We start from the raw sequence: 24,093 nt of genomic DNA, 5'->3' as shown, positions 1-24,093 counted from the left end.
ATTTATAGTCATGTGACTTGCAATACTGTACTATTTCTCTTCCTCCATACCTCCTGAAATAGTTTTAAAATATTATTTTAAGAAAGCTTCCCCATTAATGAAAGTCACAGCTGTGTGTAATCAACACCTACTAGTATGTATCTCTGCAATTGACTCTGCTTAACTAAAGTGATAGGTAGGTTCCAAGGTTACATTTTACAGATATTCCCTAGTAAAATCTCACTTCACAAAAATATTTAACTGAGTAAAGGGATTAGAACACCTTATCACCAGCTATTAAAAATAACGACTGCAACATATTAACTCATGACATTGTGAGAACAAAATTGAACAGATGCAAATTTCTGTTAAGACAAAACACGTGCTACCACAACATGGGGTAAAGTACAACCAAACTGTCTTAAGAGTCTGTCAAAAATACTGCTCTAAGTTGCAAAACAGGCTATCAATTTAAGAGTAGTAAAGGTACAGAGAAGAATAACTAAGTTGAGCAAGAAGAACATAACAGGCAGTTATACTAAAAATACAACCAGAAAATGGTAATTAAACAGGGGAACTGCCATGCAAATAGACAAGCAAGCTTGAACACTTATCAAAGAGAAACCAGACAGCACAGAACAAAAGGTATGTGACTAGAATTGAATTAACACACATTGCCCCTTGGCACACAATTGCACTTTCCAAGCCATAAAAGGCACGTATGAATTTGCAGCATCATGCAAACAACATAGTAGGGATTAGAAGACATACACAGACAACTATTTTTATCATTTCCATCATCAAAAGATGACTTTTAAGAGATTTCTTCTTCATGAAGCCAATGAGAAAATAAATTTACATGACTTTATACACCTGTAAGAATTACAATAAAGAGAAACAGCAAGGATTTGCAATGAGCTAAAGCAATATATATTTCCAATGATCCTGAAGAAGAAAAACAAACCAGCAAAGCACAGAAGTTCATTAACACTTTCCTTGTTCAACCTAAAAGGCCCAATCCTCTGACACATAACAAACCTGAAACAGCACATCTCCTATAAAGTTTAAGCTATGTTGTGCCAGAAGATTATGACCCATTTATGCAAATGAACAGAGGAAGAAAGGACTCTAGTTTCTGTGAACAAATAACACCTTTGTTACCTTTTGAGCATATGTGAAATTCCATCTTTGAAAAAAAAAAAAGTAAGAAACAAAAACAAAGTAGGATATGTATATTCTGATACAGTAAACTAACACTCAATTAGAAAGCACCTCAGAAATGAGAACACAAATAAATAAAGCAGACACTTTCTCTTTTTTCCTTATCAGGCTCCAGCAACAAATAACATTAGGTTATTTATCTACTAAAAAGCACAACAAACTACAATATGCACAAATATTCCCAAACTACTAAAAACTGCAACAAACCTCAGTTAACAACAAAATTTAGCAATTAATCCTAAATAATGTGGTTAAGGAAATACTTATACCCAGGTTGTTTTATCTGGAAGGAATACAAAAGAACTTTTTTCATCTAGGAACATGGCAATTAAACACTGAAAATTGTTTTTACTGATTTTCCCCCCCTGGTTTTCCTTGATGTAAAATGATTACCTAAGAAATATAGGCAATTGCCAGCACTTAGTATTATCTTTCTCTAAGTACTATTTTTTTTACTTTATTAAAAAGGAAGGAAAGTGAAGATTTTTGTCACACAAAAATAATTGGATTATTTCTATTTGAACCCAAGAAATGACCATAGGGGGGAAAAAAGAAAACTCCTCTCTATTAAAAATTTATGTATTGCTTCTCAAAATTTATTACATAAGAATACTGTCACATTTGAAACATAGCACTGAGACCAGATCCTTCCTCCTCACAAAGAGGATGTAGAGATTAGAAAAAAAAAAGACTCTTGAAAGAATATAATTCTCAAGTAACTTAATCTCACAATTATAACAGTCAAATCCACTTCTACTCCACCCACAGCTCTTAATAAAACTGTCTTCCTTTTTTTGCCAATCACAGACTGCTTCTAGAATTAGGGAAAAAGACCAAGTTTTACTAAGAGAGTTGTGCAGAACTGAAAAAAAAATTATTTAATGTATCTCTTTCTTTTCTCCTGAACCACTAAGTTTGACATACACCATGTTTTGACAGAGAGGACTAAAGCACTCCCCAGCTTTTTATAAGACTAAATATGCTAAAAAGCAACAGGCCTGTACTTCCACTCCCATCACTACTCTTTCCCCCATGCAAGTATCTATCAGATTATACCTCAGACAACAGCATGATAATATCTCTCAGATCATCAATCAGTCAGGAAAATTAGCATATATCCATTAAAACCACAACAAACCATCTCAAACCAACATTACACAGAGCATTACATGTTCATAGAAACTATTTATTAGGAAAAAAGAAATAGCTACACTGCAAAGCAGCCTATTGCAAAGGACAACTATTGCATATACTAAATATTTTAAAATATTCAGTGTTCTTTGTGATCTGGCTACAGCACTGAGGAAAATAGACAATTAAATTTGGGAAGTAACAATCTTTTCTGTTCCTCTCTATTACATACCTGACTTTCAATTAATACATCTACAGTGGTACCAGAGTATGTTTTTACCTGCCTTCTGAATACTCTGAAATTCCTCAATTTCTTTGGTTTTCTAGACCAAGTAAAAGAATTTTTCTCTCTGCCTCTGTAGAAAATCTTAGCAGTGGACTTGTTCAGGTATTTCTGCTTTCCAACAGGTCTCAGCAAAGTTCTTACCAAACTTACATCACCACATGCTCTCCTTCCACTGAGCTCCATGCATGATTCCCCACAGACTGTAACTACTGCATTTCTTTTAAAACAGAATTATTTTAGACAAACATAAAATTGTTTTAAAAACCATGTCCTCTTCCTCATTCCATTTACTAAAACACACAAGAGGTTAGTACACTTGTTGAAGATGAGCTCTTTGGAGAAATCATATTTATCAGTATCATAGGAAAACAGTATTTCTAAGGACGACTAGGAAGAACCTACCTGTTTCTCACTTTCCTGGAGATGGCTGTTTTCATCTACTGCATCTTGAACAGATGTCTTGAGTCTCTCAGTATTAATCTGATACACTTTTAGGGTGGACTTGGCCTAAATGAAATTAAAAAGTCTGTTGCTTAAATGGTATTGGTGAAGATATAGGCAGGGTCATGATGGTATTACTGGACTTGTCTTAGGTTTTCTGGCTGTGCTACATATATATTCTCACATTTTCTCTACAATTTCAACAGTTTTTGCTGATTGTAGTTTTACGATACTATGTATCATTGAGGAGTAAGAAAACTAAGAAAAGACAAGGTAACTACTTCTCAATAAATGCCAATCACTATATGAAGTTAAAAGTTGCCCACACCAAAGTACTAAGTTTACAAACTCTTTTAGTTTACACAGCATATGATTGCTGCACCTCTAATAGAAAAAAAAAATTAAAGCAGTAACTACATGGAGAATATAGAAATTGCAAAGATTTGAAAACAGAAACTACAAAGGTTAGACATACCTCATCAATTTGTGACTGGATAGATTTTTCTTCATTCTCTAAAGACTCCACTTTCTCCTGAATTTCAGCCACCTGAAAATTATTAGTTGTCATACACCTTCTTTCACATATTTGACTGACAATGTCTAGGTAATTGATAAAATTATTTTTATTTTTAAACTGAGAAAGTTCTACTGCTGAGTCAGTAAAAATGTGTGGAAAAACATGTTGCAACAAAACCGGCTTTTCTTCTTTTGAGTATTTTCTTTATCATTTTTCTAATGTTACAGGGAAGACAAAATGGAAAATGTAGTTTTTATTTCAGAACACACAAAGAAAATAGTGTGTCTTATCTGCAGAGATTTTTTTCTGTGAGAATTTTTTCTTAAATGAATAGAAAGAAAGACAGGATTCTATTTATTCCTACCAAGGTATCATTTTCCGACTGCTTCGATTTTTCTTCTTCCAGCTCTTTTTCTAGATTTTCTACTTCCTCGTTGAGTTTCAAGTTTGACTTGTTCAGCTTTTCATGCATTTCCTAAATTCAAGTTGGTTTGTGAGTTAATAAAACATTTGATATTAATTACATATGAAGACAACAAATATATTTTAAATATGACAGCAAAGTAGGTTTCACTCAAATACTCTAGAGACTCCTGCATGAACAAAAGCCCTAAGAATTAGCTCTGCAGGATCTGAGGTGCAAAATGAAATAAACCTACTTACTTTTTTTAACATGAATTTTATAGAGCCTATTAGGTATTTGATTCACTTATCCAGAACTCTTTTACAAATATATTCTCAGTTTGGGGGATATAAACAATGTAGTGGGAATTTTTCTTTAAAACTGTGCACCTGTAGACTGTGGACATTATTTGGATTAGATAAGATGTGAGAAAAGAAATAATTCATGCACTACCCTCTCTCCTAGAAATGCGAACAATTTACTTCTTAAATATTGTCCAATATGTCATTTGTTCTAGTATTACTCATCCTCAATGCAATTGTTAAAAAAAGGCTTTTCTTAATTTAAATACTTTGATTTTAAGTCATTTTCAGTAACCCGATTAAAACTATTCCGTTGGAGTTCTTGGGTTTGTCTAACTTTTTTTGCTACTGTTTTAACTCTGTTTGGGTGTTTTTTAATATGGGCCACATTTTTCCTAAAATACTGCCTTATACTGTAGAAGTAACAATTTCCATTCATCTGTTTACCTCAAAAAAAGATGCGTCTGTTGATTCTTTTGTTGTGTTACCATCCTTCAGAGACAACTGTAAATCTTCAAACTGAAAAGGAATTACTTTATGTCAGAATATGGGTAAATACCAGCATTAATTTGCAATGCTCTAGTCTGAAACACAGACATCACCTAAATATTCAAAATGCACTTTGCTGGAAATCAGGAAAGCCTTAACCCTACTACACTATCCCAGTGATATAAACAAAAAAAAGACATTTTGAAATTGCTTCCAGTGAAATATATTGTACTGAGAGTTTGAAGTCAAAACTTGCCAACACCTTAATTGCTCCTAAAGACATTGACAGAAAAAACATTTGAGGAATCCCTTTGAAAGCTTTAAAACATCTTACTTTTAGAAAAGTTAATACTTTACTTGATAGAATCCATTTCTACAACACATCTGAAAGCAATAAATGAGGACTTTTACCTCTTTTTTGCAGAGGCTGAGTTTTTCAAGAATTTTGCATTTTTCTTCAACTAGTTCAGCAACTTTATTGGCAAGCTGTTTTTCCCTTCCTAAAAAGTGAAAGAGAAGCAAATGTTGCATCATCCAAATAATTAAAGGTGAAAAAAGAAATAATAAAGTCATATTCCAGTGAAATATAAAGAATTAAGTATCAAAAATAAGCTTACCTACATAAAGTCGACTTCTAACCTGGAAAAAAAGAGAATAAATATTGAAAATGTCTGATCAATTACTCTCACAGAGTATCTGAAAACTAATCTTTTAAGCTGTGATTCCATGCCAAGTTTAACCATGGAACTTAAAAAAGGAATATAAATATGGCTCCTACTAAAAACAGGCAATCATATCCGCTGCTCTCACCCCCTCCATGTCTGTGTGTTTGCCCTGTCCTTCTCCCACTCTTATCAGACAAAAGAGGGGCAAGGAGATTAGTTTTCACCTGGATCACTTTAAAACACACCTCTGTATATTCACCACATAACAAACAGTCAGAAGAGTAGAAAAGGGAAGGGAGGGGGAAGCTCCACATTTGAGCTCAGATTTTCTATTGGGAAAGATCTTCCCCACATTACAACATAAAACAGCAAAAGCTGCAGTAAGGTACAACCTGATGGGCATCCTTCAAGTGCCAAGTGAGCAGCTGCCATGTAGGGTCTAGTGCACTAGAATCAAAATCTAACAAACTGAAGGGCAAAATCTGTCACAAATGGCCTCTACAAGGATGCAGAACTTGGCTGAACCCACAGAACTGTTACAACACAGCATTTCTCTCAGGCTGGGCCTGGGTCATGTGCCTAATGTAACAATGGGGCTCTCAGATCTTGCCTGTTTCCTCCTAATTTAAAGCCAAGGAATCCAAATAACGAAAAAAGGGTAAGAAAGTTTTAAGTATGCTTTTATCCTGTCATCCCCAATGGATGGTTAATTACTCCATTACTTTTCAGTAACCATCAATTCTTCAAGGAGCAGCCGGTGCAGTTCTAAGTATGGATGACTGGAAAAGCTGTCAATAACTTCTGTAATATCTCCTGCCTTAAGTGGCATGTGCAGGAGGAAAACAATACCAGGTTAGCTTGTTTGCATGATTTCAGCTCAAATGTCTTTTGTATCACCCAGAGGGATGCCTCTAGAGAACAAAAGGTATAACCAAATTATAGTTACTTAACTTACATTAACACTGATCCCCTTACAGAGAAGGTCAGTTCATGTTAAAACCCTAAAAATGCAGCTGCTCATAACTGAAAAACTAACCAGCTATGAAACCAGTCTTCAAACACGAGTGTCATTACACCTACTACCCAAATCACAATGCCTGTATGAGAGTATGTGAAAAATGGGAAGAAGTTTAGAATACTGAATTACTGATACTGACCCCATTTCCATAGCAGGAAAAGTACAGTAGGCAGCTTTTATTACTCAGATCTTTACTTACTCTCAAGAGAAGATAGGCATTACCTCAAAAATATAATCTGATTTGTGCATTGAAAGGTTTCAGTACTGCAACTCTCAAAGTCATCAGATTAGTGCTCACAAAGAGCATGCAGTTAAATTGGTTCAGTGTTCCAGTGTTGCAATAAACAGAATCCAGGCATCACTGTTCAAAGAGTTGTAAAATGACTTCCTTGACAGGAAACCACATGGATTGCTTTTGCTTGAAAGACCTGAGCTGCTCTGGCTATGGCCAAGCTAGTCACAGAGATATCAATACATACACCCTAGGGAAGACATCTGTATCCTGTGAAAATAATTTAAGGGCTGACTTTGAAAGTCCAGTGTAGAAATTAAAAAGAAAAGAGGAAGCCTTACTGCAGCGAGTTTCATTGCATTTCCTCTTACAACAGTCACTCACTACATATTCAAACACTTATTATCTTGACAAAACAGACTTTTCAACTTCTGTTTTAGTGAAATTCTAAATTCAATCACAATAGATTTAAAATTCTGAAACATTATCTATCTTGAACAGGAAGGATAACAACTTCAATGCAAACTATTAATGCACTCTATGTATCTGCAAGTAACTTGAACACTTTCCATGCTGGTTTTGTCTGGAATAGAGTTAATTTTCTTCACAGTAGCTGGCATGGGACTGTATTTTGGACTTGTGCTGAAAAGTACTGAAAACACATAGATGTTTTAGATATTGCTGAGCAGTGTTCACACAGAGTCAAGACCTCTTCTGCTTCTCACCCACAAGGAGGCTGCAAGTTCACAAGAAGCTAGGAGGGGGACACAGGGCAGCTGATCTCAGCTGACCAGAGGGATAACCCACACCATGCTGACATCATGCTCAGCATAAAAAGCTGAGAGAAGGAGGAGGAAGGGGGAGTATGTGGAGTGATGGAGTTTGTCTTCTAGAGTAACTGCTACATGTGATGGAGCCCTGCTTTCTTGGAGACAACTGAACACCTGCCTGCCCTTGGGAAGCAGTGAATCAATTCTCTGTTTTGCTTTGTATCGTGCACTGCTTTTGCTTTTCCTATCAAACTGTCTTCATCTCAACCCACAAGTTTTCTAACTTTTAGTCCTCTGATTCTCTCCCTCTTTCCAACCTGACAGAGGGAGCAAGAGAGTGGCTGTGTGGTGCTTAGTTGCTCTCTGGTGTTAGACCACAACACTTACTGATTGATAACTTCTGTACAGGAACAGCAGAATTGTCAAGGCTCCAACAATGCCAGCACAAATCACTATTTCCCACGGGAAACCATACAGATCAGGCCCAGGTCTCATATCTTCAGGCAGTGAAGCCACAGCCTGAAAAGTAAAGTAAAAAGCTTCAGCTAAAGGAAAAGAGGCTAATATTATCCACAGAAACAGACATTACATGTTGACATTGTTTACTTCCAAGGCTTGTATATCTATTTTTTTCCAAAACTCTGAGAAAATGGTCAACAGAAGCATTTGATTTTTAAATGACAGATTTACCAGGTGAAGGAAAAAAGTTCCCACAAGACATGAAAACCAGCAGATAAAGCTCTGGAACCTTTTCTTTCTGAGACTATCAACTATCACAGAATTATTTGGGTTGAAATGGATCTAAAAGATCATCTAGTTTCAATCCCTCTGCCAGTGGCAAGAGCACTTCCCACTGGACCTACTTCCCCAAAACCCATCCAGCCTGCTCATGAACACTTCCTAGAGATGGGGCATCCACAGCTTCTCTGGACACCTTGCTCCAGTGCCTCATCACCCCCACAGCAAAGAATTTCCTTCTCTTATCTAACCTAAAGTCATCTTCTCCAGTTTAAAGCCATCCCCCTTATCCTATCACTACGTGCCCCTTGTAAAAAGTGCCTCTCCAGCCTTTTTGTTGGCCTCTTCAGGTACTAAGAATTTACTATGGAAAATTCTCCTTTGAGTTGTCTTACACATTTCACTGCTGTTAGAATCAACAATAGCAAGTACTTCTTAACTGTCTCCTAGAAAACTTGCTTGGTAGGAAAACCTGTTCAACCAACCTCATGCTAAAATAACATACTCAACACAACGGTGATTTAACACATTTTAAACACTTCGATACACTCGCGTTTCATTTGTAAACGGATCTATTTGCTTAAAGATACGACGTGCTCCATGTGGCTCCAATTTACTACACGTGACCCGTGCCTAAGGATATGGTACTGTGCACTTAAGCCTTAATTTCGGTTTCTCCCCTGCCCGAGCCCCTCGGCAGCAGCGCTGCACAAGACCTGGGCCCTCGCGGGGGCTCACAAGACGTGAGCCCCGCGTCACTCGGTCACTCACCCAGCGCAGCCCTTCCCAGGCCAGCCCGCAGTAGCGGCGGGCGCTGTCCCGCAGCCCCGGCCACAGCCCGGCCGTACCGCTGCCGGCCCCGGGCCCCCCGCGCCCGCCCGCCGCCATCTTCCCGCGGGCGGCGCGCGCCCCTTCCGGCCCGCCGCCTGACAACCGGCCCGTACCACTGCCCGCCGGGGGGGCGGGGAGGAACCACTGCTACCGGGGGGCGCACGGCACAGGTGGCAGCCGCGGGGCCCGGCTCTCGCTCCCGACCTCCGCCGCAGACCCTCCCCGGGCACAGGGGCCGCCGGCCGGAGGCACCGGCAGCTGCACTCGGCGTGCGCCCACCAGCACGGACGTGGCCCCGCGGAACCTGCTCCTGTTCCTCCCTGAAGTTGCGCTCAGAGAAGCTCACCTCCCGTGCGGCGCTGGCCGCCTCCATGCCCGCCCGGGCGGCAGCCGTGGCACGGCAATAAAGCTCCCTGGGCAGGCCCGGCTCCCGGCGGGCCGCCCGCCGCGTGTGTCCCGGCCCGGGCGGCGGGGCCGGCCCTGCCCTGCCCTGCCCTCCCCGCCCCGCCGGCACTGCCAGCCCGGCCCTGCCCTCCCCTGCCCTGCCCGGCTCCCGGCGGGCCCCGCCGCAGGTGGGTCCCGGGTGCGCAGGGCTGGGCGGGCCCGAGCTCTGCCGAGTGCCTGTGCTAAAAATGACCCTGGCGGGCTGCTGGTAGCAGGTGTATGGGGAGATGCAATGCCACATAGCAAAGGATTCTTCTTCGTCTCATTCACTAAGATTAACGCTAATTTGATTTGGGTTTTGTTTTTTAACTACTTAAAAACAAACAAACAAAAAACAAAACAAAACAAAAAAACTACCACCACCAAACAAACAAAAAAAACACAAAAAAAAAAACCCCAACAGCAACAACATACCAAAAAAAAACCAAAACAAAAAACTAACCCACAAAAAAACCCTAAACACAAACAAAAAAACCCCCCGTGTGCTAGCGACTTTTACAATGCAAGGTGAGTGATAGATGGAAGGTGGAAGTGCCTTTTCTAGCTTTTTATCTGTATCAAACAGTACAAGAACGAGTTTGGCCATAGCAGTGACCTGTCAGTGAGTTGCAGTCAGTCACGAGGGACAAAGCCCCTCCGTTTTCCTCATCCTAACCTACAAATTAACCGTATTCTATATACATACACTGGAAATCAGAAATAAATTTATGTGGTTCTTAAACTTCAATTACCCCATCTAAACGAAGTTCAACCAAAGCACCACAGTGAAGTTTACCAAATGGCACTTCACCGGCCACCACTCTCTTATTTAGAGCAGACAGTGCAGGAACAGCTGCCTTTTCCTCACGGTGCTCTGGCAGCATTGTTTCTTGTGCAGTTGTGCCCCTTAAGGTTCACCTTCACTCTGCACTACGTTTCGATGTTTAAGACACCCCCATAGCAATAATAACCCCATTTCTATTTTATATATATATTTTGCATGGAAATGTATCTTTAATGCAATTATGAATGAGGGGAGGATTTGTGAATCAAGGTTTTGAAAATACGCTTTAAAAAGGGAACTTGTCTGGTTATTTTATTCGTCATAAGCCCAGTTTTTTAAGTCTAAGCAAATTTCATGAGTACTGTTCTGAGAATTTTTAATGAAACTAATATATTAGTTTTATGAAACTATATATTAGTTTTATGAAAAATATGTTAATGAAACTATTAGAGGGAGCTATTAGTTTCATTAAAAAAAAAAAAGAAACAAAACCAAACAAAAAATTAAAAACACCACTCAGGTGTTTCCTGCCTGTTAAAAAAGCCCACAAAACAAAACCCCACATCCTCATACCCTAAGTTAATCAGATTCTCCCTGCAAAAGGGCAGATGATGAGCAGCTGACCTAACATTGTGCTCTGTCTCATTTGGCATCAGATAACCCTGGAAGCAGGGAACTGCAGAGGGTTTATTTAAAAGGATTTTTTAAAATTTTTTTTAGGAGTTTCACTGCAGAACATAACTTGTAGCTGGCTTAAATTTGCACTAATGTTGATGTTATAACCTTGAAAGAATTCTTACCGTTTGGATGATAATCACCACTGCTGACGATGCAGATTTTATTGTTTCTCTGAACTCCAGAACATTCAAGCACAGAAGTATCTGTTGTATCCAGCCTCCTTCTGGTTGGATCATAAGGAATAAAACAAGAGGTTTTACATTCTTATTGTCAATTTCATATAATTCCAACTGGATTAATTGATTTTTGTTTTGCTTTTTTTTTTTTTTTTAAGATTGCAAATTTATTTTCCTCAAAATTATGGAATGTAGCACTTACCATTACTTGGAACATAGTTCTGGATGGCATCAGAGAAAGACATTTTGACATCAGCCTCAGAGTCAGATGCTGAACTGTCCATTTTTGTTTCAGAATTTACTGAAGCAATGGCTGTTGCTTTTGAATCTTGATCACTGTCTTCAGCTACATACATTTCATACTCCTTCTCTGGTGTTTCTTCTAGTAGCTTTCTTCTGCCTACTCCTGCACATAATTGTGAAGGGAAATCATGGTTACTTTTAGAGGATTCAACTTACTCCTATAAGATATTAACTTTTACAGAGATTTTATTTTTTTTTGTTTTTATTTTCCTCAACTTAAAGCCCAACACTAGAGTAAATGGGCTACAGATGTATGACTTAAGAAACTATACAAATATTGATCTCAGAATTTGAAGGATAGAGCTTTAAGCAAAACTTACATTGTAGTAAAGTAAGTTAAAAATAAGTATTCAGGAAAAAATATGTTTGGTTTTGATAGTTTGTAGATTCCCTGGTCAGGATTAGTAGGTCTCCTTTTTATATCCAAATACAAGTGGGGTAAGCTTTAGAGCGAGAACAGTTGAAAATACCATGGCGGATTAAAAATTAACAAATTTCAAGATACCAAGCTTCCCTGCAAAATACAAGAAACCACAGGCATGTTCATGTAGAAGTATGACTGAAGGCACCTGGCTGCCTCAGTTTTAGTAACTTGGAGTAAATGCCTGAAGCCAATTAAATACTGCTTGCAAAAAAACCCCACACCGTGCTTACCCACAAAGAAAAAAAGTTACAGATTGTTAAATTTAGTCATATGCTTCAAGACAGTACTGGCCAAAGATACACATCAGAAGTAGTCCAGTAGTTCAAGAGGAGTAATTTGCTCTGAAACTGTTACCATTATATTAACTCAACTTGTGTTATCAGATCCTCGAAATATCATAGATCAGCCCATAACTGTTATGAGTTAGGCTCACTACCTCTTCATTTTAAATCACCAGAAGGAGACAATGTTCCATGTGTTGTGGTTTTATTTTTGCCAACAAAGGATATTTTGTTCTTGCTAAATCACTGTTAGTGAAACATTACTCTAGTAACTTGAGCTGCAGTTTGGGCAGCACACTTAATTGTTATAGCAGACAAAAGCTCTGGCAGCTCTAGAAGAACATTCCTTTTTTCTGTATATTTTTCCTGCTCAGTGTCCAAATTGTGCCCCTTTTGTGCAGACACAATGACCTGTTCCCTCCACACAGCATTATCTTTAGGTGAGTAAGCTGTGATTTCACTGTGAATCTTTTCAAATTGCTGGTGCCACTGCAGCAGTTTGCTTCCATCACAGAGATACTCTAAGGGTTGCTTAACATCTTGTTTTAATTTAAATAAAATTGTTGAAATGTAATTAATGGGGTTGGTAAATCTGTTTATCATACAATATTTGCCTGGTTTTGGTTTTTTCTGCACCTTCTCTATATTTAGTAATAGTATCTTACATTGATCAGATTCCTTTCAACTTCCTCTCATTCTTCTGTGTAGTATTCAAGTGTACTGGTCCTAATGTCACTTCTATTTTCATTTGGGTCTTTTGACCAAACATAAATGCTTAGACTTTTTTTGACAGGGTTAATTGTTAGTTTTACTAAATGTATTTTCAAAGAACCCTGATTGTCTAGTAAAAATACTACTGAAATCCTTTTTGTTAGAATATAATTGCTATTATTTGTATTTCTCGATTTTGACTCTTATTTTCAGAATCTTTCTTTTTTTCTTCTCCTAACTAGTTTTAGTAGCAGCAATTTTTTGTTCAGCATTACTCATCCTTTCAGTTACACCATCATCTTCTTTTTCAATGTCTACTCTATCAGCCAGGTTTACGAGCAATCCCAGGTTGCCAGGATTTAATTAATCCAGTTTTTTAATAGCAGTCTGACTTTCTAGTTAAATGGCCTTAGAAGACACTAGCTATCTATTTTTTTTCTTTAAAAATGTCTTGTATTTTAGAGAGCTCCAAGGGTAAAAGTTTACACTTGGTCAGACTTATATCACATGATTGTTGCTTTTATTCTCAATAAGTTTTCTTTAGAAATACTTTTTTGGACATGAATTCAGCTGAAGACTAGTATTACTTTGTCTTTTGAAGTAGTATGCCTTTCAAAACTCAGATTAATTTTCTATGCTTTTGTATCTTGCACTGTCATGGTGATTTGAATTGACTGGCCTAAATCTGAGGATGTAGAGTAATATTTTGTTTTACTATGTCACAGGTAATTTTTATATTTCTTCCTGAGATCTAGATTAAGACTGTCCATTCTCTGTTACCAGAAGCTGATGCTGGGAACATGAATCTTCCTCTTTTAGTTCTCCTCCACCTTCCTGGTGGTGTTGCACATTTATAGGAATTTGTTCAGTTTATTGTTTCTCTCTGACAAGCTATTAGCAAGATCATCAATAGTTGTCCAATCTTCTACTCATTTGGTAGATTTTGTTGAAGTTTTTTCTCCACTGCCCTGTTCATTACTTCACACTTCCAGCTGACCAGGAAAGATCATTCTCTGTGGAGGTATTTGTGTTACTGTAACCTGATGTGCTATGTTTAACCTTCTGATTTGAAGTGCCTTCAGTTTCTTTGCCCTGTGGTATTTTACCAAGGCTTACCAAACTCTGTCTTTATTATGGAAACTTAATTCTTCTCAGCTATCAGTTTTTACCTTCCATTCTGAAACTCCATATTTTTTCCAAATGGCCAGTTTCTTTGGAAATTTTGGTACCTGTTAAACTGAGGCCATTCAATGTGAGGTGAGGAGAGAGAGGTTGGTCTGGAGTCAGTTCTTAGGACTCCCCAGATTTCTGATGATGTTCATCATTAAAAATGTCCTGACTGAAATATTTGATGTTTTCATAAAAACTCTGTGAGACACTTTTATTCTCTGATTTGTGAATTTCATCTTTTACAGCACTATCCATTTTGAAATGGCTTTTGGATGCTGAATTTTTTGTACACCATAACCTTTGACTAGTTTGGATGTTTTCAGACTAAGACTCGGTTCACTGTCACATGAGGTCTTTTTGATGCCCAGATGATTATTTGTAGTTCTTGGTAGTTCCCCATAATGCTGTACTCGCCCTTCTTTGGTTGTTGAACTCAGAAACTTCAGTATGTCCTCAAAATGACTAAAAGAGAAGCAATGGCTTTGTTCTTCAGATATTTCAGGCTTTTCTCCTGTATTTTTTATGTCTGAGGGATCACAATTTGGAGGGGCTCATGAAAATTAGACAATTGATTTGATGCAATTGATTCATGTTCCTGTTGATTATCATGTTTGCCCATATTATAATTAATAAAACTATCATAGATATTTGTATACCAACCTGATTTGCCATGTCTGCTTTCTGACCCCTGATTTTTCTTTTCAGCTTCAGTATTTCTTAGCAGTTGGCTTTCTGATACCAAGTCTTCTGAACTGTTAAGTTCATTTGGCTTCTCTTTGTCACGTGTTAGTGTATCAAAAGATGATTCTTTGCTATTTGAGGTGTTTTTGGTGTCATTAAGAGTGTGTGCACATGCTGGTACCTCCCCAGGATATGGCCTGTTACTGTTTGAATCTTTTATTTCTTGTGCAATATTCTCATGTCCTTCATCTGTCACCGCACTAACTATTTCCTTTGATTCTGTGCACATATGTAATTCTTTCCGGTCTAAACTCTGCTCTTCCTCATTCTTATTTGCTTCATCTGTTGTTTCTCTGCTTCTCTGGTCCTCTGTAGCAATTGTAGCTTCCTCAGCATGGCCAAAATTAAGAACATTACTTAAACCCAAATTAAACCAATTTGATTTGGATTCTTGGCTTCCACTCTTTTCTTCTTCTGGCAGTACCTCAGTGACTGTTGTTTCCTGTTCAGTACTAGAGTGCTCAGGCACACCAGAGACATCATGGTTTTGTGGATCATTTTTTTCTGATGCCAAATCATCATCTTCATTCTTTTCACCAAAATACAGAAAGCTTGTCAGTCCACCTTCAAACCAACCAGATGCAGGGGGTTCTTGTTCCTCCTTATCACTTGACTCATGTAAATCTGTAAAACTGTAATTTTCAGCTGCTACCTCTGTTTTTCTCCCTTGGTAATTATTTGCTTCTGAAGATTCAGTAGCAGCTTTTAAGGGCTCTTCATCATTTTCACTTTCTGTGATGAACCATCCTGAAATCCAACTAGACTGAGTTTGAACAGGTTCTACTGGGAGACTGTTTTGCGTTTGTGGCTCTTCAGTATCATCTTTTCTAACCAACTTTTTGTTCACAGACTCCTGAATGTGATAATCCTCTGAGTCATTTTCAGAAACTGATTCAGTTCTTTCTTCATTTTGTATAGGGTCTCTTGTATATTTTAAGAGTTTGTTTTCATGCAGTTTTGATTCTGCATCAGACAATGAATATTCACTTTCTTTTTTGTGATCATGTAATGTGTTATCTTCATTTTCAAAATTGTACTTATCTTCATGAAGACAAAGGAAATCAGTTTCCTAAAAGAATAATATTAACTTTTAGAATGTTCTAATGTGTAATTCTACAGCAAAATATATCATTGTTCTTTCTGTTATAACTTTACACAAAGAACTGTAATTAATGGTATAATTCCTAAAGGCGATACATCTAGATCTAGATATATTTATATCTATAGAAATTATTTTAGAGAACAATAAAGATGCAACTGGAACCATTATAAATACACATTTTGAATAATCTGAAATAATCCATCAACAGTTGAATTTCTAACTGGATATTAGATTTTCAATTGTTGTAAACTACATTGGAAAAATCTAGTGATATTGATTTACCTTAGTGAGCACTTCAACTTCTTCTCCAATTAAAACTTCTTCAACCTTCACAGCATCTCTTGGGAAATATCCAAAATCCTTTCCTTTCTGTAAAAAATATAAAACTAATAAGAGCATTTAAACTTCAGTGATATATATGTTAGGGACTTGCACCTATGCTGGAAAAGTATGGACGAACAATAAGCTTATAGAACAGCCCCCTATCTCCTTAATTCTGTTTTGTCAAATAATTGGTTTCTTTTTCCTTCATGGAAGTGTTCTCCTTGCCATTTCAGAAAGCAAAAGGAAGGATATTACTCCATGCTATTATATTCTGTATTATTTTTATGAACATGTGTTTGTGCAGTACCAAAGCAGTAGCCTTAAAGCTGCTTCAGCTGAAGACAGTGCTGTGTGCACCAAGGGTCACAGCCAGCTCCTACTAAAATTGGCTGCAAATTTCCCATTGTCTCAAGTGGGAAAAGTGTCATGCCTTAATAACTCATGACCCATATTGAGTTACAAGAAAAATAGGATATGAAATTCAGATATGAGACTAGCTGCAGCTCAAGAGAAAATTATAAAAAAGATGGCAACACTACAGAAAATAAGTTAATGATAGAGGCCAGAAGAATCAAGTCCCTCTGGCCAAAAAAACACTGCTGTCTTTACATCAAACCATTGCATGTAGCCTTTAATGGAGGGCTATATCTTAGCAAGCAAGGAATAGTGAGGTACCTGCAAAGATACACTTGGATGAAAAAGAAAGGAAGACAGAATTTCGTTGTTATACAATAGATGTGACAGATTATTTACAGAAAAAAAACTACCCAAAAAATGTACTAATGTCTTGTAGTTTTGAAGCACTTAGGCAGTTTTACTAGCAATAAAACTTGATTTGGATCAATGCATCCATTCCTTCTTAAATGACTGTTCTAATTTCATTGACACTTGTTCCAAGTCATTAAATATGCATGGTAACTTCTCTGGGAGCTTTCCTTAACCACTGAAGTGTGAAGTCAGGTCCCAATACTGGATGTCTTACCCATAGACCTATAGGTAGGAACCTGACCTGATAGATCTGAGTGTTTTCAAGGGAACCAGATTAAATAATTACAGCCAAATGAAAAGATGAAGGAAGCAGAAAGCTTGTATTTGGATCTTGACTTTGTTTCTCTATGAGTGATCTTTGCCAGGATTTGGATTTTCTCTTTCTGTATAAAGATGGTAACAATGACCCAAATACTATATTCATCCATGGCTGGTTAATATTCCAAAAGAGATAGAAGATCCTTAGAAGCAAGCAGACTGTGGTTGTTATGCTATTATTATATCTAAAATATTTATGGGGAAAATCTTTCAGATTGAATTACTTACACTTCCTGTCCACAGGTTTTCATTTTCCCTTGAAAGTTTGGAGTATACAATGATCTCCTCCCCTGTTTTGAAGTTAAGATACCGGCAGTCAGGCCCTAAGTAGTCGGTAGTGGCTTGAACTCGGCTCATTGCCTCTGGAATAATGGAAAGAAATAAACAACTACAGCATCCATTTTATCTGAAGTCACTTTACTGAAGAAATCTGATATATATCAAATACTGATGAATTGCAGTAGCAAACATTTTTATGTATGTGCTTTGTTATAATATTAATCCATTTATATCATCACGTGGAAATCAACTAACGCAAAAAGCAGCCCTGTCTTGTTTTCTTTCCCATGTACTGCAAACATCAAGGGGAAAAGCTTTTGTCCTATATGGCATTTTTAGGTTCTTGTTTAGCCAAGGTTTCAATGCTTAAATAGAAAGGATGTATGCAGGATTAGCAATTACTAATCTACTAAAGTAATTAAATTAACATTAACATTTATTTAGGCTAAACAGCTAAAAAGTATTTCCCAGGGATATTTATAATTTTATATTTCAGAAATTCTAAGTTAGATCTGGTAATTATTTTAGGGATTTTATCCTCTTTTTTGAATACATTTATCTTATTATGAAAATACGTAAATTTTAGGAATATAAACCTTAAACATGTTGTTAAAATTGAAGTTTCCAGCTCAGTTTGAATTATTTTAAGTTTTCTTTGTCTCCACCCCAGTCTCCCCACAGAAACCACTCAGTAGTAATGTGCTCTGGTCAGTTTGGAGCCCCTTTCACATGCTCTTTCACAAAGATTGAGGAACATCCTTCTGAACATCCAAAACCTACTGAAGTTGGTACTGAAGTTGGCTCCCACAAGAAAATAGAAATCCATTATCAGAGGAAATCTAAGGTCTCTCCCACTTCAGGGGAAATGGAAGATTGAAAAGACATTGAAAATACAACACCTAAGTGCTGAACAAATGGAAACAGGTTAGAAACAGCTTCAACTATGATTATGACAGGTTTCACAATGGTAATCAGTGGTTAGTAAACAGGACATTTGTCCACTTGTGACTCAGTGGCTCTACCTCCTGCAGAGTTATTTACTCTTTGAGAACCACAATTAATAGTTACAGCACTTACTTCATGTAAAAGAATAAAAAATAAGTAAAGAGTAAATATTAACAGTGTTTTGTAAAGAGTGTTTCGTAAGAAGGATTACAAAAGAAATCCCAAACCAGTTTGCCGGTAGAAAAAAAACTCAAGAGTTCTGCAGATGGGCTATGAATGTACTATAAACACATGATAAAGGGTCTTCTTTCTCAGTTTATAACCTACCATTTTATTTATATTTTGTTTATTTTATTTTGTACCTGTAAAGAATTAGTTAAAAATACTTTAAAGCTGTTTTATACTGCCTGTTTTGGGGACACCTGAGGAAAATGAGCTATTAAAAAATATTTTTACTGAACTTTGATCTGTATAACCTTACACAACAATCCAGCAAGTCTTTTTTTCCCTCTTTTTCTTTTAAAATTTTAAGCCTATTTCTCTTAAACTTAACCACAAACATTTGCTATGGCTACTCATTTTCAGTCTGTTTCATTGCTAATTTCGACATTATGATTCCCAATAGCTACATATACACCACAGACTCCCTTTGAAAAAACCAAATTTTTACTTACTCTCACATTCCGGATCACCACACTTCTTCCATTTTGAAAGTATCTTTGTACTCTGCACACTTGCTGAAAATGAAATTACTAACAACAGAATTCTCTGATCCAAGATCCTTGACATTTTAGATTAAATCCAGAATGCACTGAAACTGTGGAAACTGCATTGATGTGCAGTTAGCAAGAATATTCTACATTTTCCTTAGCCTAACAAAGCATTGCAAGTAAACTTTCAATCCTGTTTTCCTTCTCTGATCTGCTTAAACAGAAGTACACTGTGCTAACCTACTAACAATCTGCAGAGTCAGGTGTCCTGATTATACACATGCATTAATAATTAACTATGTTCTGATAGCTAGGCTAATGTTTTGAATACAAAGAAAGTAGTTCTGGTCAAATAAAAATTTAGCCTCTCTCAGATAGATTCTTCTGTACTGAGTTTGTACAAGATTGTGGTGGGGGAAATTCAACAGCAATTGTATTAGGATTATTTCTGGATTATGAATGCATTTTTAATGTACCTCTTTCATGTGATTTTAAGATGGTGTAGTGTGATGACCAAGAAGCCTGGCAAGGTCTAAGACAGCCTACTATCTACAGCCTACACCACATTCCTTCTGCTTTATCTCTGCAGATGTGTTTCTGCATAGCTGACGTCAAGAAAGGATGAGTGGGCTGGAGGAGGCCCGGTGGAGATAGGATGGTCCTGTTTTGGCCCTGAAGAGCTGAACAGAAAATAACAAAATCATATTACGGGAACTTTGAAGGACACCATGGCCAAAAAAGTAACTTCTGCCTCAGTAAGGGTTTAAATATTTAAATATTAAAGCACAACCCTAAGTATGCTAATAAGATTATTGAAGTACATGCTACTACATACATGACTATACTACTCAATCCTCTGTCTAGATTATGCTACATGTAAAGAAGGAGGAGGAGAATAAGATGGGGCTGTATGTAAGCTGGATAGAATTTTCATGTACTTAGTGAAAGACTCAAAAAGATCTTGGAGTCAGTTACTCTTGCTAACTTGGTAAGATCTTGGTGCGTTACTCTCCTCTCTTCACAAGCAGAGAAGCTTGCTTGGTAAGATTCTGCATAGGATTATTGTCATTAGCCAGGCTAACACAATATTATTGTTATTGTTAGAGCTCTGTCACATCTAGTGCTGTTTATCAACAGCAATTCCAAGTCTGTGTTTTTGCTGTTTCAGTAAACCAAACTCTGTGTGCTACGTGTGAGTCTGGGACAGTGAAGGTTCTTACTGAGCACAGCTTGACCTGCAGTTTTGGATTGGTAAATGGTAAATTTGTGAATCTGGGCTTGTGAAAGTTCTTATTTAATACAACCAGACTTATAATGCCAAACTGATTATAATTATAAATCAAGCCCAGCCACATTCAGACCCTCTGATCTTTAAGGTCCAGCTGGAATGCAGAGGTTGTGATTTTCTGTCAATCTCTATATCCTTAACATGATAGATGAACTATCAATTTTATGCTTATATTGATTTGCATTAATACTAACCTAGCTACTGACAGTCTTTTAGCTTTTTTGTTTGTTTGTTTCTAGAATAAACTAATTTTTTTCTGTTTACTGGTATGTTTTAGATAATTTATAGTTGGTCATTGGGAACTTGAAACAGCAATGTTTTACACATATTCTTTTGGAGCTTTCTCATGCACTACATCTAAGTAGAGTCCATTCTTTAGAATGGGGAATGCTTACTTGGCTCCAAAGTCTTAAAGGTGCCTGGCAGTTTTCAGGCTTGTAAGACAAGTAGAAAATCCATATGCTATCTCTGCATGATATATCACAGAGCAATACAGCAAAGCTAAGCAAATGACAAGCCCTGCTTTTTAAAGAATAGCCTGTTTCTTAGCAACCTATTATCCAAAATGTAGTTATAAATATTTTTTCTCAAATTTATACTTTAAAGTAGTAATTATGCAGGGAGATGTACAATAGTTATATAGGCATGAAGCTTTGCTATAAATGAAAATCTGCAGAGAATCAGAATACCAGGTTGGGAGGGGGCCTAAGGTTTATCTGGTCCAACTTTTCTTGGTAAAAGCATGGTCTAAACAAGATGGTCTACGTGAATCTTAGAAGTGTCAAAACATAGGGTATCCACCACTTTATGGGGAGATTGTTCCCATGGCCCATTGCTCTCACTGTGAAATATTTTCCTCTTCTGTCTAATCAGAATCTCCCCTGAATTTTCTACTCATTATCTTTTACATGTGACTACTTGTAAAAAGAAAAAGTCTCCACCTTCTTTGTATCAGAAGCAGGTTTTGCTTCAGAGGTTTCATATAATTGTCCCAGACTTCTTTGGTGAGCTAAACACAGTATCTTATTAACCTATAAAAAAACTTCACATTTCCTTTCCCACTGTCCTGCATGAGGAAGCCTCTTCTCCCTGCCTTATAGATAGCACCCCAAGAATCTGCATTACCTCCCAACCTGATCTTTGCAGTCATTATGGTTCCTAGTAAGCCTGCCCCTCCTTCAGTCCTGAGTATGACTCATGCAGAGGTCACTGTATTCTCTTTCTACAAACCTAAGCTGTATCCTACTTGCAGCATAGTTTGCTTCTGCTCCACAGCTCAAACCTGCCAGACACTGGTGCTTAGCCTGATCTACAGAGCCAGCAAAAAAGGGCACAAAGTGAGCCAGGGTCACCTTAACCAGCAGTGGCCTGCAAACAGAACTTCACAGAAACGACATGTCCCCCACTTGCAATCTAACACTTTGGCCCTTCCTTTGCCACATGAGCTGATAGTCAGGCAGCCTATCCTATGACCTGTCACACCAGCTGTCCCTGCTGTTAGGTAATCCACTGCAGAGCACCAAGGAATACAGTGCAGATCAGCACCCCTGTCACTCCTGACTAACCTTAATGCTGCCCCTTTTTTTTTTCATTCCCAAGTTTCTACAAAAAAGATTGGTGAGAAATATACAAGTAATTTATATTGAAAGGACTTTCTATGTGCTTAGTGTTGTACAAATTAAATAAAGAATAAAAAAAGGAAACAAAAGGACATTTTTATCAAACTGGTCAGAAGTCTTTCATAGTGTTGCACACCAACCATAGGACATGGGACAAAACACAACAATGGGCCTAGAAGGGTTAACAGTCCCTTTTCAAGCCTGGCAACATGGAGCCCATTCACCCAAAAATAGAAAAGTGAGGTATTCTGACATCTAAATTTACATACTTAAGTAGGTTTGTGGGGGAGAACAATCAGACCCACACCTTGAGGTCTGCACAATATTACTGTATTTGTGAAAATACCTCTGAAAATGGCACTGACTTCAGTTTCATATAGATGCCAAACTTAGTCCAAATGTTTATGTGGAGGTAAAAATCTCAGCTACTCAGTTAAAACTGCATTTGAAATTTTCAAGTTATTCTGGGCACTGCTTATTGTGTTGCTTAGTCTCTATAAGCATTCTTCAAGGCTTAAGCACTGACAAACCCTGCTCTGATCTCTGTTCTATGTTATTTGTTCCTCTAGCAACTTTACTTGTAAATCTTTTGGGTGCAAATCCTATACATAGCATAGGCTATCAAGCATGACTTCTAATCACCTTTGAACTGAAGTCAAAGATTCATGGAGTTTATTGTAGCTAGATTCCAAAGGACAAAGTTGAAAGCTTTATAGCAGATTGAGTGAGACTTCAGTTAATTTCTGTTCTGGAGAACTGAAGCAATGAATGTGAGTACTATTGCACATGCAAAAACAAACAACAATAATGAAAAAGATCTATTTCCAATATCTTTCATTAGAACTGAACTATTTTTATTTGCAATGACACCTTAGTAACTGTAACTACTGAAGCAGAAAGGCAGACATCTCTTAAAGCATAGTAGAATTCAAAGAAGGATCAGAATTAATGGAGTAATTGAAATAATCTGAGGAGTATGGCACACTGGATGGCTCTTTTAAGACATAGCTTTGTAGAAGTGAAGATATTACATTTCCTAGACTATTCAGTATCTGCATTGATAATAAAGACCAAAGCATATCAGAAGTTGGTAGAAGTTATCCTAGTATCTATTTCATACTAAGAACAGAATATACATCTGTGGCTATGCTGTTTTGGTAGCACCAAAGGGCTCTACACAGAATGCAGTTTCACAGTGTAGAATATTGCATAATATGTGGAAGATTATAGTACATGGGTAAAGCACGTTTAACAATATAGTTCTCTTGACTTTGGATATTTGAATTAAAATACAAATTGACTTTTACATTTAAAATGTCATGTCAGAAAAATTTTGTTTCTTTAAACAAGTATCTTTTAAGAAATAAGCAAGAGGAAGTAATACTAATTCACTCTTCCAGTTAGACAAATCTAAGCAGGTAACAGTCATTCATCACCCAGACCCAAACCAACTTTTTCAACCAGAACAACAGTTGCAAGAAAAAGCCACTGTTACTTGTCTATTACAAAGACAGTTACAAACATGACAACTGACAGCGCATTTCAAAAAAATCATGGAAGTTGTGACTTTTATTACTTTGAATCTTGAGAACACATTTCCAAGCTTTGAACGCCTCACATTTTGCCATATAATAGAATACTGTCATGTAATAAAAACTGCCTGAACCAGGAGAAAAAAACCCCAAGACTGAACATCCTTCATAACACAGATCTCTATACATTACTAATGCAGCACTGCTGCAGCATTTCATCCTATCATAAATACACATATTCTCAGAGAAATTCTTCTTTGACCAGGCAAATAATTTTGAATATCTCTGACATACATTAAATGAGTATGTTTACCCTGTTGTACCACAGTAATTGCTATAAAATCAGCAGCTGAACCTGAATCTTATATCTGGGGCCTAATCACAAGACCATTACTTTCCCGAGAATCAAAGATGTTCCAGAAATCTATTTGTAAATTTACTGGTTTTGAAATTAATTTTGTTGGAGGGGGGTTGTTCAGTTCTCTAATACCTAC

At 37.2% G+C, this 24,093-nt stretch overlaps 2 protein-coding genes across 6 annotated transcripts in view; both read right to left on the bottom strand.

Moving 5' to 3' along the window:
- LOC129121691 (melanoma inhibitory activity protein 2) overlaps positions 1-9,509 on the bottom strand; it is a 30,151-nt gene extending 20,642 nt beyond the window's left edge. For 4 of the 5 annotated variants that reach the window (XM_077180467.1, XM_077180471.1, XM_077180469.1 and 1 more), the window contains exons 1-8: positions 8,964-9,120; positions 7,842-7,973; positions 5,387-5,408; positions 5,181-5,269; positions 4,728-4,799; positions 3,940-4,050; positions 3,534-3,605; positions 3,020-3,124 (exon numbers count right to left, since the gene is read on the bottom strand). In XM_077180467.1, the coding sequence (XP_077036582.1) occupies positions 3,020-3,124; positions 3,534-3,605; positions 3,940-4,050; positions 4,728-4,799; positions 5,181-5,269; positions 5,387-5,408; positions 7,842-7,973; positions 8,964-9,080 (720 nt within the window). In that variant the 5' untranslated portion in view covers positions 9,081-9,120. Of the gene's footprint in view, positions 1-3,019; positions 3,125-3,533; positions 3,606-3,939; positions 4,051-4,727; positions 4,800-5,180; positions 5,270-5,386; positions 5,409-7,841; positions 7,974-8,963; positions 9,121-9,369 lie in introns of those variants that run through there. The other variant, XM_077180470.1, reaches the window with a different exon arrangement.
- Positions 9,510-10,183: 674 nt separating this feature from the next.
- On the bottom strand, positions 10,184-19,292 carry LOC143694393 (melanoma inhibitory activity protein 2-like). The gene is made up of 7 exons (XM_077180561.1): positions 19,125-19,292; positions 17,455-17,588; positions 16,099-16,185; positions 14,634-15,783; positions 11,287-11,490; positions 11,031-11,131; positions 10,184-10,270 (listed from the first exon to the last, which is right to left on the bottom strand). The coding sequence occupies exons 1-7, from the start codon at positions 19,237-19,239 to the stop codon at positions 10,184-10,186; spliced, it is 1,878 nt and encodes a 625-aa protein (XP_077036676.1). The 5' UTR covers positions 19,240-19,292.
- Positions 19,293-24,093: the final 4,801 nt, after the last annotated feature.

The sequence above is a fragment of the Agelaius phoeniceus genome, chromosome 6 (assembly GCF_051311805.1).
Source record: "Agelaius phoeniceus isolate bAgePho1 chromosome 6, bAgePho1.hap1, whole genome shotgun sequence".
In the NCBI taxonomy this organism is placed as follows: Eukaryota; Metazoa; Chordata; class Aves; order Passeriformes; family Icteridae; genus Agelaius; species Agelaius phoeniceus.
The sequence above is the reverse complement of the archived record's forward strand: the minus strand, read 5'-3'. Positions and strand labels throughout refer to the sequence as shown.